Source organism: Hevea brasiliensis, chromosome 7 (genome assembly GCF_030052815.1).
Source record: "Hevea brasiliensis isolate MT/VB/25A 57/8 chromosome 7, ASM3005281v1, whole genome shotgun sequence".
Classification (NCBI taxonomy): domain Eukaryota; kingdom Viridiplantae; phylum Streptophyta; class Magnoliopsida; order Malpighiales; family Euphorbiaceae; genus Hevea; species Hevea brasiliensis.
This window is the reverse complement of record NC_079499.1, coordinates 2,159,529-2,172,885: the sequence shown is the minus strand read 5'-3', so window position 1 is coordinate 2,172,885 and position 13,357 is coordinate 2,159,529. Positions and strand designations below refer to the sequence as shown.

The following is a 13,357-nucleotide window of genomic DNA, read 5'->3' as shown; positions in this document are numbered from 1 at the left end:
CTTGGGCTCTTTGAAATTAAATTTTGATGATGCGGTTGATAACAAAAATGTCAAAGGTGCTACCGGTGTAGTGGTTTGGGATAGCAGAGGTAACATTATTGATTGGCTTTGTAAGTTATATCCCTTCTATTCAAATCCCCTAGTCCTGGAGAGCTTGGCCTGTCTTGATGCGATCCAGTTGGCTCTTCAAAGAGGATTAAGAAGCATTGAGATAGAAGGAGATTAAGAGATTCTGTTCAATACCTTTAAAGGAGGTGGGATTCCTATTGACATTGATAATCTGGTATAGGATATCTTTCACTTTATTCCATACTTTGACAAGGTTAGTTTTAAGGTTGTTAAGCACACTTGTAACAAAGCAACTCACTATACGGCTCAAAAGGCATTACATGTTCAGAATTTTATTTTTGATTTGTACTTCAGTATCAGTGTTTAATGGGTGAACTGCCCACGTAGTTTTTCTTGATTGAATTTTTATATTCGGAGTTTTTTTTTTTCCCCCAAAAGCTTATTGTATTTAGAGGATAAATAAATAAATATTACGCAAAAGAAAGGAAAGTCAGACATGGGAATATGGAAATAATATGCGAACATTAGCAGTTCAGAAAATAATGAAGGTAAGAAAGATAAGATGCATTAGACAGACAAGGTTATCCCTTTCTTTTCTTGAAGTGCGATGAAGTTTGAACACTAAGCGAGGCTGCACTCTTCTCTCTCTCATCTTCTCCTCCATTTTTAAGGTCCCCATCTAATCCTCTACCTTCCAACATTCCTTCCACAGAACAAAGACTACTCTGCTCAAAAGTTACCCCCTTTTCCTCCTCTCTTTCTCTGGGTTCCCTTTTTTTAAGTTTTTTCGCCTTTTATTTTCTCATCAAGACTCAAAAAGGAGAGAACAAATGTGGCAAAAACAGCCCAGTAAAACTTCTTCCTTCCGAGAATCTCTCAAAGCTCTTGAAGCTGATATACAACATGCCAATAGCCTGTAAGTTGTATAATCTCTGTCCATTTATTACTTCATTTGTTTACTTTTTGGCAAAATATTCCCTCAACTTACATTCTGCGGAACCTATAATGTTATTCATCTTTTCTTGAGTAGATAAATTAACTGATATGGAAGTAATTCTGTTCTTTCTTATTTACCTTTCAAGGGTTTGTGTATTTGGACCCATTTCATCTGTGGTAGGTGGGGTAGAATTTTTCATCAACAATGGAAAAGTTGGTGAACTTCGAATTTGGGAAATTGCGGTAGTTAGATGGAAATTGAAATAGTAAAATATAAAATTGTTGAATTTGAAAATGAATTTAGGTTTGTGAACATGTAGGTGACTAACTTGGCATATGCCTTCTTAACGGAGTTGTAATCTGAAATGATATTATTGCAAATTGAGATAGTCATAAAGTTGTTTGCTTCGATCATTTTTAGTATGTGTCGGTTATCACGCCTTTTTATGCTGAATGTTAACTGGTAAGTGTTCATTGCTGAACTGGGGTTTTGTGGTTGCAGGGCTGCAGCTCTTTCAGGAGAATATGGTGGGGATCGTATACATATGAGATTGTCATACAGCCCCCTTGCCCCCTTCATCCTTTTTTTGGTTGAATGGATGGATTATAGTTGTACAGATGCCCTCCCTAATTATTTAGGCCTTCTCCACGTACTTGTGTACAAGGTAGTTATGATCTGTTGCAGCTTATCATTACCTTTGCTCTCATTTTTGAGACAGATTATAATTCTATGTTTATTATTAAATTGCAGTTTTGTGCTCTTTCTGTTTCCCCTCTTAAAGGCTCAAAAGAAGTTCTTTATACTTTATACAGGTTTATGCTGATGGAATGCCAACATTGTCCTCTAAAGAAAGAAAGGCCACGCTAAGGGAATTTTATGGTCTGCACTCCTCATGGACTTGTTAATAACTTGATATGCAACCTTCTTTTTTTTTTCATTTTGCTTATTTGATGTCTGAATGCTATCAGTTGGCATGTTCTTGCAGCTATTATATACCCTTCACTGAGGCTGCTTGAAGGAGAGTTTATTGAATTGGAAGATAACCCCAAGAGAAGCCGAGGCGCTGAAGTTTCGAGCAGAAAGAGAGTGGAAGACAAGAGGAAGCGATCTGATAAAGATTTTGAGAGAGATGATGAATGTGGGATTTGCATGGAAGATAGTGCAAAGATGGTACTGCCTAATTGTGGGCACTCCTTGTGCGTCAGCTGCTTTGGTGATTGGTACCTTCTTTTCCCATTTCTGCTGTTTGCATTTTGTAGATTGCTCATCTGTTAGCAAGTCAGTGATTTGTGGCTGCTGACACGTGTTTCTATAATGTACTTCCATTTTCTACAGGAATGCTAGATCTCAGTCCTGCCCTTTTTGCCGTGGCAGCCTTAATAGAGTGAACTCTAGAGATTTATGGGTTGTAATTAATAATGGTGATATAATTGACACAGTGACACTTGCAAGAGAGAACCTGAGAAGTTTCTACCTATACATTGAGAAACTGCCTCTTTTAATGCCTGAGATTCAAGCTGTTGTGTTTGATTACATGATCTGACCTACAGAGAAAGAATCTAGCAAACCATTGGTATGGCCAGCTGCTCATTGTATATAGAGTATAGTCTGGAAAACTTTGGTCCCATACATTGTGGCTGGTCGAGAAGATTTTCCGAGTTAGCTGTATATAATTAACTAAACGGATGGATACATTTGGATGAACTTCAAAATAGTTGGTGAGGAAGTGACTTTGGAAGTTCATGAAATCATCAAAGATACTTGTGACAAAACCAAAAGATTAAGCACCTGTAAGTATGCGGCAAGGATAGATGTAAATAAAAAAATGAAAAGAAAAGGTAAGCTTGGCATTCAACCCATGGGCCGGATCGGCATTAGGACCTGGGTCAACCTAAAGCCCCCGAGGCCCGTAGTAAGCCTAACTATTCACTTAACCCAACTCTAAGGCCCATTTGGGCACAATTTCAAGAAATCAACCGGACAGAGTCCGGCCATAAAATGGACCTACCAACGGCGAGTTTATGACTCACCCGACCTGTAAACACAGTAAATACTCAATTGGGGAGCTCAGCTCACCCTTCACATACTCATCAGCATAAAAATAAATGGGAGCTCAGCTCCCTCATCCAATCCATCAAACATGCATAGAATATTAAGTTTACAGGTCCACAATAATAATTTAGTTTACAGACCCAAATCAAATAAACATTTCTAACACATGCGGAAATTCTAAGATTTAACAAGTTTATACAAACATTAATAATCGACCTGCGAGGGAGAAAGCAGGTTAGCCTCAAAAATATCCTCCTGTAGCCTGGAAAAATATTGAACAGGAGTGAGCGTTCGACTCAGAGAGTAAAATATCAATTTTAACTATAATCTCTATAACTATCTAGAACTAGTGCACTCAGAGAGTGAAATGCAAAGATCGAATAAATTCACATCATAACATCAAAAAGGTAATTTGGAGCACTCACGCACCCAGCAATATCAATCATATATATATATGGGAGCTGATCCCCTATACAGCTCTCTTAATTCCAACTGTGCCAGCGAAGAACTCAGCTCGGACTTCCACTTAATAACCAAATCGGGGTCCCAGCGAAGAACTCAAGCCGTGTCCACCCCGAAGGACCGGGTCCCAGCGAAGATCTCAAGCCGTGTCTACCCGTCCTATCCATAGTCCACACCACATCACACGCACGCCAACGTACACACACTGCTCCAAATTACCACAACAACATACATGGCACTTTCACAGCTATGAATGCAACATAAATCGTGCCTAAAGTTTATCTACATAGATATATGCATATAAGTGATGCATGGACAAGCTTGAACATATAATAATAGTGAAATTACAATTAAAATTAATATTTTACTCACAGACTTGACAACGGTCACTGTGGCGGCTGGGCGGAGGACGAAGGCTGTCCCGGATCACCTGACAATCATATTACAATTATTTAATATAAATGACTCAATACAAATCATGAAAAGACTAAATACGTCCTAAGTTGTACCGAAAATTCGGCAGAGTCTCCCCTATACCTAGGACCTACCCAATCTGCAAAAAGGCTCAAATCACACTTCTATATTCACAACTCATATATCCACAGTTCAATCACATCATACAGCCCCTCCTGGGCCCATCAAATCAGTCATTCATCACAGTATGTAAAATTTCAATTTAGTCCTTATAATTGATCATTTTTGCAAAAACTACCCAAACAAGCTCTAAAAATTCTAAAACTTTGCCCCGCGGTCCTTAGCAATATTACTAGGCTATTGCAAAAAGAATCAAAATTTTCTGAATTACCACGAATATTTTATGAATTTTTAATCCTATTTAAGCACTAGAAGATTACGAAAAAACAAGGTTCAGGTTTACCTTTGCCGATTCCGACTTCGGGAACGCGCTCGGGACGTCTGACAATGGGGGGGTAGCCAAAACCTCGGTCCAATTCGGAGACTTTTCCGGTAACGGGTCTATCTGGCCAGAAATTCACAGACTTGGTCAACTGTCGAATTTCCTCGAATTGAGGATACCTACACGAAGCCCACAACACGGGGGTTAGTACATAAATTTTTCAGAATTTTCTAAGCTCATTTAATGCTCGAAAAGACACTGCGAAGTTCCGTAGGACCCACCGAAAAACGGTGTCGAAAAAATTCGAAATTTATGTCGCCGCGAAGCTCTCGACGAGTGGAGCGCTCTGGTGCTCTCGGTTTTCTCGTGGGATTCACGGTTTGCGGCTAAAACTTTCCGGGAAAAAATTGGACAAATTGCTCGATGGATTTCGGTGTTTTTGGTGTCTATGGAAAGCTCTCGACGAGTAGATGATTTTAGACACAAGACCCGGTCCGATTGGTGGTCGGATCGACCGGATTTTGACTAGGAAGTCGAAACGTCGCGCGCGCGAGGGAGGGGAGTTCGCGCGCGTTTTCCGGCCGTTTGGGGCGGCGGCCGGCCGGCTGGGACAGCTGGGGGTCGGCGCCGGCGAGCTGGGGAGGCAGGGGAGGTGGCTGGCCGGCGGGCTGGGGCGGGAGGAGAGAGAAAACGGGAGAAAGAGAGAAGGGGGAGGAGATACGCGCGGGAGGAAGAAAAAGGGATGGGAGCCGGTCCGATTCGACCGGTCCGATCCGGTCCGGTTCGATTCGAAATACAAAATTTTGAATTTTTACTCTGCCTCGGGACCAAAAACGAGGTCTAAAAATTCCGAAAAAATTTCAGAAAACTCAGAAAAATTCGTAGACTCCAAATATATTTTTAGTTTTGCCACGTGCTCTTTAAATTAATTTTTAAAAATCATTAAAGTTTATATTTTCGGAAAATCGAACCCGATTTTTAAAATCCGAATAATCTCAAAAAAATTTCTAAAATTTAAATAAAATTTAAATACCAATAATGATCATAAAATAATAAAATTTGAAATTTTGGGGTGTTACATTCTTCCCCCCTTACAGAAAATTCGTCCTCGAATTTTTTACACAAGGCAGAATAAAGCACATGATTACATATTGAACAGATAAGGCTACTTGCTACGCATGTCCCTTTCTGACTCCCAGGTGCACTCTTCCACTGACTGGCTCCTCCACAACACCTTAACCATAGGGATCTGTTTTAATCTTAGCTGCCTCACTTGATAGTCCACTATGGCTACAGGTTGCTCCTCAAATGTCAAATTCTCTTTTAGCTCTATTACATCTGGCTGTAGTACATGAGAAGGATCTGGAATGTATTTCCTGAGCATGGAGATGTGAAATACGGGATGAATGTGAGAAAGGTTAGGTGGTAGCTCCAACCGGTAGGCAACTGCTCCAACTCTATCCGTAACCTCAAAAGGTCCGATATACCGAGGTGCCAACTTGCCCTTCTTTCCAAATCTCATGACTCCCTTCATCGGAGAAACCTTCAGGAATACATAGTCGCCTACTGCAAACTCCACATCCCTCCGCCTGGGGTCTGCATAACTCTTCTGCCTATTGAAAGCTGTTTTCAATCGTTCCCTGATTAAAGGAACTACCTCTAAAGTGTACTGCACTAGGTCTACATCATGCACCTTCGCTTCTCCCATTTCCATCCAACACAGAGGAGACCTACACTTTCTTCCATATAGTCTCATAGGGTGCCATCCCTATGCTGGAATGGTAACTGTTGTTGTAGGCAAACTCCACCAAAGCTAGCTGATCATCCCATTGACCTCCAAAATCCAAAACACTCATGCGAAGCATGTCTTCCAGTGTTTGGATTGTCCTTTCGGACTGTCCGTCTGTCTGAGGGTGGAAGGCCGTACTGAAGTTCAACTGTATGCCAAGTGCCTCCTGCAACTTTCTCCAAAATCGAGAAGTGAACTGGGGCCCTCTATCAGATATTATGGAAGCCAGAACTCCATGCAATCTGACTATTTCCCGAATGTAGAGCCAGGCATACTGTGCCACCGAATACGTAGTCTTCACAGGCAAAAAGTGAGCTGATTTGGTTAGACGGTCCACAATTACCCATATCGAATCATATCCTCGCGTGGTACGAGGCAACCCAGTCACAAAATCCATAGTGATTATTTCCCATTTCCATTCTGGGATAGGGAGCTCTTGCAGCTTCCCTGACGGTCTCTGGTGTTCAAACTTCACCTTCTGACAAGTCAAGCACTTGGACACAAAGTCTGCTATGTCTCTCTTCATGCCATTCCACCAGTAGCTATCTTTCACATCATGGTACATCTTGATGGAACCTGGGTGGACACTGTACAGTGTATAGTGTGCCTCTTGCATGATTTCATTTCTGAGATTGTCCACATTGGACACACATATCCTAGAACCTTGCATAAGGGCGCCATCATTGGCAAACCCGAACTTACCACCTTCACCTTGCTGTACTCTTTCTATGATCTACATCAATTATTGGTCTCTGTGCTGGGAAACTCTAACTCTGTCTCTCAAGTCCGGCCTCACTGAAAAATGAGCCAGCAATACCCCCTCATCTGAAAGATCTAGGATTAAACCTTGATCCATCAACTCATGTACTTCCTGAATCAACGGTCTCTTCTCTGCTGAAATGTGCGCCAAACTGCCAGAAGATTTTCTGCTCAAAGCATCTGCTACTACATTGGCTTTCCTGTGGTGGTACCGATGGTGCAATCATAGTCTTTCAGAAGCTCCATCCATCTCCTCTGTCTCAAGTTTAAATCCCTCTGTTGGAAGATGTACTTCAAACTCTTGTGGTCGGTGTATATCTTGCACACTTCACCATACAGGTAGTGTCTCTAGATTTTTAGTGCAAAGACTACAGCCGCCATTTCCAAATCATGGGTGGGGTAGTTCTGCTCATGCCTCTTCAGCTGTCTTGAAGCATAAGCCACTACATTTCCATTCTGTATCAAAACACACCCTAGGCCAACTCTGGAGGCGTCACAGTACACGGTGTATCCTTCACCACTCATAGGTAGTGTCAACACAGGGGCGGTGGTTAGACACTCCTTAAGCTTCTGGAAGCTCTTCTCACAGTCATCTGTCCAAATAAATGGAACATTCTTCCGAGTTAACTTAGTTAGGGGAGCCGCTATCCTGGAGAAATCTTGCACAAAACACCTATAGTAGCCAGCTAGACCCAGAAAACTTCGCACCTCAGTGATTGTTGTAGGCCTAAGCCAATCAGTTACAGCTTCAATTTTCTTGGGATCCACTTGAATGCCGTCACTAGAAACCACGTGTCCCAAGAATGAGATGCTTTCTAGCCAAAATTCACATTTTGAAAATTTGGCATATAACTGGTGCTCCCTCAACGTCTGCAACACCATCCTCAAGTGCCACACGTGTTCTTCCTCGGTCTGAGAGTATACCAAAATGTTATTTATGAATACAATGATGAAACGGTCCAAAAACGACTTGAACACCTAGTTCATCAAGTCCATGAAGGCTGCTGGTGCATTAGTGAGTCCAAAAGACATCACCAAGAACTCATAATGACCATATCTTGTCCTGAATGCCATTTTGGACATGTCCTCATCCCTAATTCTCAACTGATGGTAGCCCGATCGCAGGTCTATCTTGGAAAAGAATCTAGCCCCTTGGAGCTGATCAAACAGATCATCGATCCGAGGAAGTGGATACTTGTTCTTCACAGTCACCTTGTTCAGCTGTCTGTAGTCAATACACAACCTCAATGACCCATCTTTCTTTCTTACAAATAGCACAAGAGCGCCCCAGGGTGAAGTGCTCGGGCGTATAAAACCCTTGTCCAAAAGCTCCTGTAGTTGCTCCTTCAGCTCTTTCAATTCTGCTGGTGCCATCCTGTAAGGTGGCATGGATATGGGATTTGTACCCTGAACAACATCAATACAGAACTCTATTTCCCTTTCTGGTGGCAACCCTGGAAGCTCTTCAGGGAAGACATCCATAAATTCTCTGACAACAGGAACATTTTCCATGTTGGCACCTTCTACAGATGTATCTCTCACCAATACCAAATACCCTTGGCATCCACGCCTCAACATTTTTCTAGCACTAATTTCTGACACCAAGTTATATGGAGCCACGCTCCTGTCACCATCAAAGCTAAACTCTTCCACACCAGGTATGTGGAAATGCACCTTTTTGTTCCTGCAGTCTAAGGTGGCATAATGAGTTGCCAACCAATCCATTCCCAAAATTACATCAAAATCCACATCGGTAGAGGAACCAAGTCTGCTGGGAGGATCTTCCCATCCACTACCACTGGGCTACCCGGAAAAACCATATCTACATCTATGTTGTCGCTAAGTGGGGTAGCTACCGACAAAGGGCATTCTAGAGTTGTAGGGTTTCTACCAAATCTCATGGCAAACACAGGGGAGACAAATGAGTGAGTAGCACCCGGATCTATTAAAACACGAGCCTCATAGGAACAGACCAGAAGAATACCTGCCACAACTGCATTTGAAGCTTGAGCATCCTGATGGGTCAGGGTGAAAACCCGAGCTTGACCCCTACCCTGAGTGGCAGAACCTTGATACTGACTTATCCTCCCGACCGCCCCAAATCCACGCCCCTTGTCCTCGGCCTGGCCATCGAATCGATCGCCGCCATGCTAGAAGCACCCGGATACAACTGACGAGGAACATTCGCAACAGAACCCAGTGACCCCATCTGTGGCTCGCTGAACACGGGGCATTCCCTAGCAAAGTGACCTGGTTGGCCACACCTGAAGCATACTCTTGAACTCATCAAACAAGGTCCTGAATGTTCTCTTCCACACTGTGCACAAGGTGCCAAGGAGGATCTGAACTGCACCAGAATCGCTGCACTCGAACTGTGACCACTGCTGGATCTGTACCCTGGTCTGAACCCTCGGGATTTGTGTCTAAAACCACTCCTCTTATTCCTGCTTCTTCCTCTGTAAGTAGTTTGACCACCACTATCCGTAGTACCCATGTGGGGAACACCTGAAGAACCCTCTGCTCTGTTTTTCTTTGCTCTTCCGCTGTCATCCGCAGCATAGCTAATCTCTATCTGTCTGGCTCGATCAACTACCACATCAAACGACTAATTCGACATCATGGCCAGGTTTGCATACCTCCTGTCCAGCCCCTTTAGGAATCTCTTCACCTTCATAGTTTCTGTAGCTACTGCTATAGGGGCATACCTGCTCAGTTCTAGAAATTCTGTAGCATACTCATCTACAGACCTGCCATTCTGTCTTAAGGCCTCAAAGGCCCACTGCTTTTGATCCCTGAAGCTTTCTGGTACAAACCGATTGATGAAAAGTTCCACAAACTGAGTCCATGACAAACCCTCCATCCGAGGTAATATGTAGTCATTCATCCATTGTCTAGGCATAGGCCCCATGACATGCTGCATACACTCTATTAGTCTTTTATCAATCAATCGCACTGCTCTCGCCGTCATAGAATCCAAAAACCGATATGCATCGTCTGACACATCATAAGTACCAGGCACTAACTTCTTGAAATTGATGATCTGTTTGTAAGGTTCCCCTCTTGGTACATTGGACTGCTGCTGCTGTGGAGGGTGGATCATATACTGCGCTATCATATCAATGGTCCTCTGCAAACCAGCTAGAGTAGCTGTCATGGGGTCCATGGGACCCTGTGCCATAAAAGACTGATCCTGAACTGTTGGCAGCTGCTCTTCTACTTGAGCAGCTCTAGGCCTCCTACCCCGCCTCCTCGGGGCAGGCGCCTCATCCTGTGCTAACACCTCGTCAGGCACATCTGGTTCTGGTGCAGTGGCAGCTCTCCTGCTTCTACGCATTTTCCTAAAATTCAGCAGCATTAGCCCACAAAATTCAAAACTGCACGTTACATAGCTCTATAGACTCATATTTACACACAATATATGAAGCAGAAACTAGAAGCAAAGATGACAATGCAAGACGAATGTGGACCCTATTTTTCCGCATGTGACTCCTAGTAGACTCTTCCCAACACTTTAGATGAACATTCCCTAAGAATCTGGAGCCTAAGCTCTGATACCACATTTGTCACGACCCAACCCATGGGCCGGACCGGCACTAAGACCTGGGCCAGCCTAAAGCCCCCGAGGCCCGTAGTAAGCCTAATTATTCACTTAACCCAACTCTAAGGCCCATTTGGGCCCAATTTCAAGAAATCAACCAGACAGAGTCTGGCCATAAAATGAACCTACCAACGGGGAGTTTATGACTCACTCGACCTGTAAACACAGTAAATACTCAATTGGGGAGCTCAGCTCACCCTTCACATACTCATCAGCATAAAAATAAATGGGAGCTCAGCTCCCTCATCCAATCCATCAAACATGCATAGAATATTAAGTTTACAGGTCCACAATAATAATTTAGTTTACAGACCCAAATCAAATAAACATTTCTAACACATGCGAAAATTCTAAGATTTAACAAGTTTATACAAACATTAATAATCGACCTGCGAGGGAGAAAGCAGGTTAGCCTCAAAAATATCCTCCTGTAGCTTGGAAAAATATTGAACAGGAGTGAGCGTTCGACTCAGAGAGTAAAATATCAATTTTAACCATAATCTCTATAACTATCTAGAACTAGTGCACCCTGTAGAGTGAAATACAGCATCAACAATAAATTCACATCATAACATCAAAAAGGTAATTTGGAGCACTCACGCACCCAGCAATATCAATCAGATATATATATGGGAGCTGATCCTATCTGACTCTCTTAATTCCAACTGTGCCAGCGAAGAACTCAGCTCGGACTTCCACTTAATAACCAAATCGGGGTCCCAGCGAAGAACTCAAGCCGTGTCTACCCCGAAGGACCGGGTCCCAGCGAAGATCTCAAGCCTTGTCTACCCGTCCTATCCATAGTCCACACCACATCACACGCACGCCAACGCACATACACTGCTCCAAATTACCACAACAACATAAATGGCACTTTCACAGCTATGAATGCAACATAAATCGTGCCTAAAGTTTATCTACATAGATATATGCATATAAGTGATGCATGGGCATGCTTGAACATATAATAGTAGTGAAATTACAATTAAAATTACTATTTTACTCACAGACTTGACAACGGTCACTGTGGCGGCTGGGCGGAGGAAGAAGGCTGTCCCGGCTCACCTGACAATCATATTACAATTATTTAATACAAATGACTCAATACAAATCATGAAAAGACCAAATACGTCCTAAGTTGTGCCGAAAATTCGGCAGAGTCTCCCCTATACCTAGGACCTACCCAACCTGCAAAAAGGCTCAAATTACACTTCTATATTCGCAACTCATATATCCACAGTTCAATCACATCATACAGCCCCTCTTTGACCCATCAAATCAGTCATTCATCACAGTATATAAAATTTCAATTTAATCCTTATAATTGATCATTTTTGTAAAAACTATCCAAACAAGCTCTAAAAATTCTAAAACTTTGCCCCGCAGTCCTTAGCAATATTACTAGGCTATTGCAAAAAGAATCAAAATTTTCTGAGCTACCACGAATATTTTATGAATTTTTAATCCTATTTAAGCACTAGAAAATTACGAAAAAGCAAGGTTCGGGCTTACCTTTACCGATTCCGACTTCGGGAACGTGCTCGGAACGTCTGACAATGGGGGGTAGCCAAAACCTCGGTCCAATTCGGAGACTTTTCCAGAATAGTGCATTCGCCGGAAATTCTGCATCTTGGCCAACTATCGAATTTCCGCGAATTGAGGATACCTACACGAAGCCCACAACACGGGGGTTAGTACATAAATTTTTCAGAATTTTCTAGGCTCATTTAATGCTCGAAAAGACACTGCGAAGTTTCGTGGGACCCACCGAAAAACGGTGTCGGAAAAATTCAAAATTTATGCCGCCGCGAAGCTCTTGACGAGTGGAGCGCTCTGGTACTCTCGGTTTTCTCATGGGATTCACGGTTTGCGAGAAATCTAGCCCGAAAGTCAAAATGGGCTAAAACTTCCCGGGCAAAAATTGGACAAACCGCTCGATGGATTTCGGTGTTCTTGGTGTCTATGGAAAGTTCTCGACTAGTAGATGATTTTAGACACAAGACCCGGTCTGATTGGTGGCCGGATCGGCCGAATTTTGGCTGGAAAGTCGAAACGTCGCGTGCGCGAGGGAGGGGAGTTCGCGAGCGCTTCCGCTGCTTGGGGCGGCGCACTACCGAGATAGTCGGGGCCTGCGGCGAGCTGGGGAGGCAGGGAAGGTGGCTGGCCGGCGGGCTGGGGCGGGAGGAGAGAGAAAACGGGAGAAAGAGAGAAGGGGGAGGAGACGCGCGCAGGAGGAAGAAAAATGGAAGGGAGCCGGTCCGGTTCGATTCGGCCGTTTCGATTCGAAATACAAAATTTTGAATTTTTACTCTGCCTCGGAACCGAAAACGAGGTCCAAAAATTTCGAAAAAATTTCAAAAAACTCAGAAAAATTCGTAGACTCCAAATATATTTTTAGTTTTGCCACGTGGTCTTTAAATTAATTTTTAAAAATCATCATCAAAGTTTATATTTTCGAAAAATCGAACCCGATTTTTAAAATCCGAATAATCTCAAAAAAATTCTTAAAATTTAAATAAAATTAAAATACCAATAATGATCATAAAATAATAAAATTTGAAATTTTGGGGTGTTACAAAATAACTTGAAAATCAAATCTAAATTAAAAAATCAATTAAAAATCAAAATCAATCGATTTAAACCGAATCAAATTGAAATAGAGCTATTCAATTCAATTTGATTTTTTATCTATTTCAATTTGATTCGATTTCTAAAATTTAAAATTTAAATTTTATAATTTAATTCGATTCAATTCGGTTCAAACGGAATGTTCACCCCTATACACAATTTTAAGGTGCACACAATATCCAATATCAACAAAAAAGGCAGGCAAAT

At 42.5% G+C, this 13,357-nt stretch overlaps 1 protein-coding gene across 1 annotated transcript; it reads left to right on the top strand.

Annotated features, from left to right (window-relative positions):
- Nucleotides 1-557: 557 nt before the first annotated feature.
- On the top strand, nt 558-2,859 carry LOC110655474 (E3 ubiquitin-protein ligase AIRP2-like). Its single transcript, XM_021811780.2, has 5 exons — nt 558-985; nt 1,508-1,670; nt 1,819-1,885; nt 1,992-2,226; nt 2,342-2,859. Exons 1-5 carry the CDS (start codon nt 900-902, stop codon nt 2,547-2,549), a joined length of 759 nt encoding a protein of 252 aa, XP_021667472.2. The 5' UTR covers nt 558-899; the 3' UTR covers nt 2,550-2,859.
- Nucleotides 2,860-13,357: the final 10,498 nt, after the last annotated feature.

What these genes read in the sequence shown, in the direction of transcription:
- LOC110655474 (XM_021811780.2), top strand. Translation starts at nt 900, where the DNA reads ATGTGGCAAAAACAGCCCAGTAAAACTTCTTCCTTCCGAGAATCTCTC. An exon ending in TCCACGTACTTGTGTACAAG is followed by an intron (nt 1,671 to 1,818) that starts GTAGTTATGATC and finishes TACTTTATACAG; the next exon opens with GTTTATGCTGATGGAATGCC. An exon ending in CACGCTAAGGGAATTTTATG is followed by an intron (nt 1,886 to 1,991) that starts GTCTGCACTCCT and finishes ATGTTCTTGCAG; the next exon opens with CTATTATATACCCTTCACTG.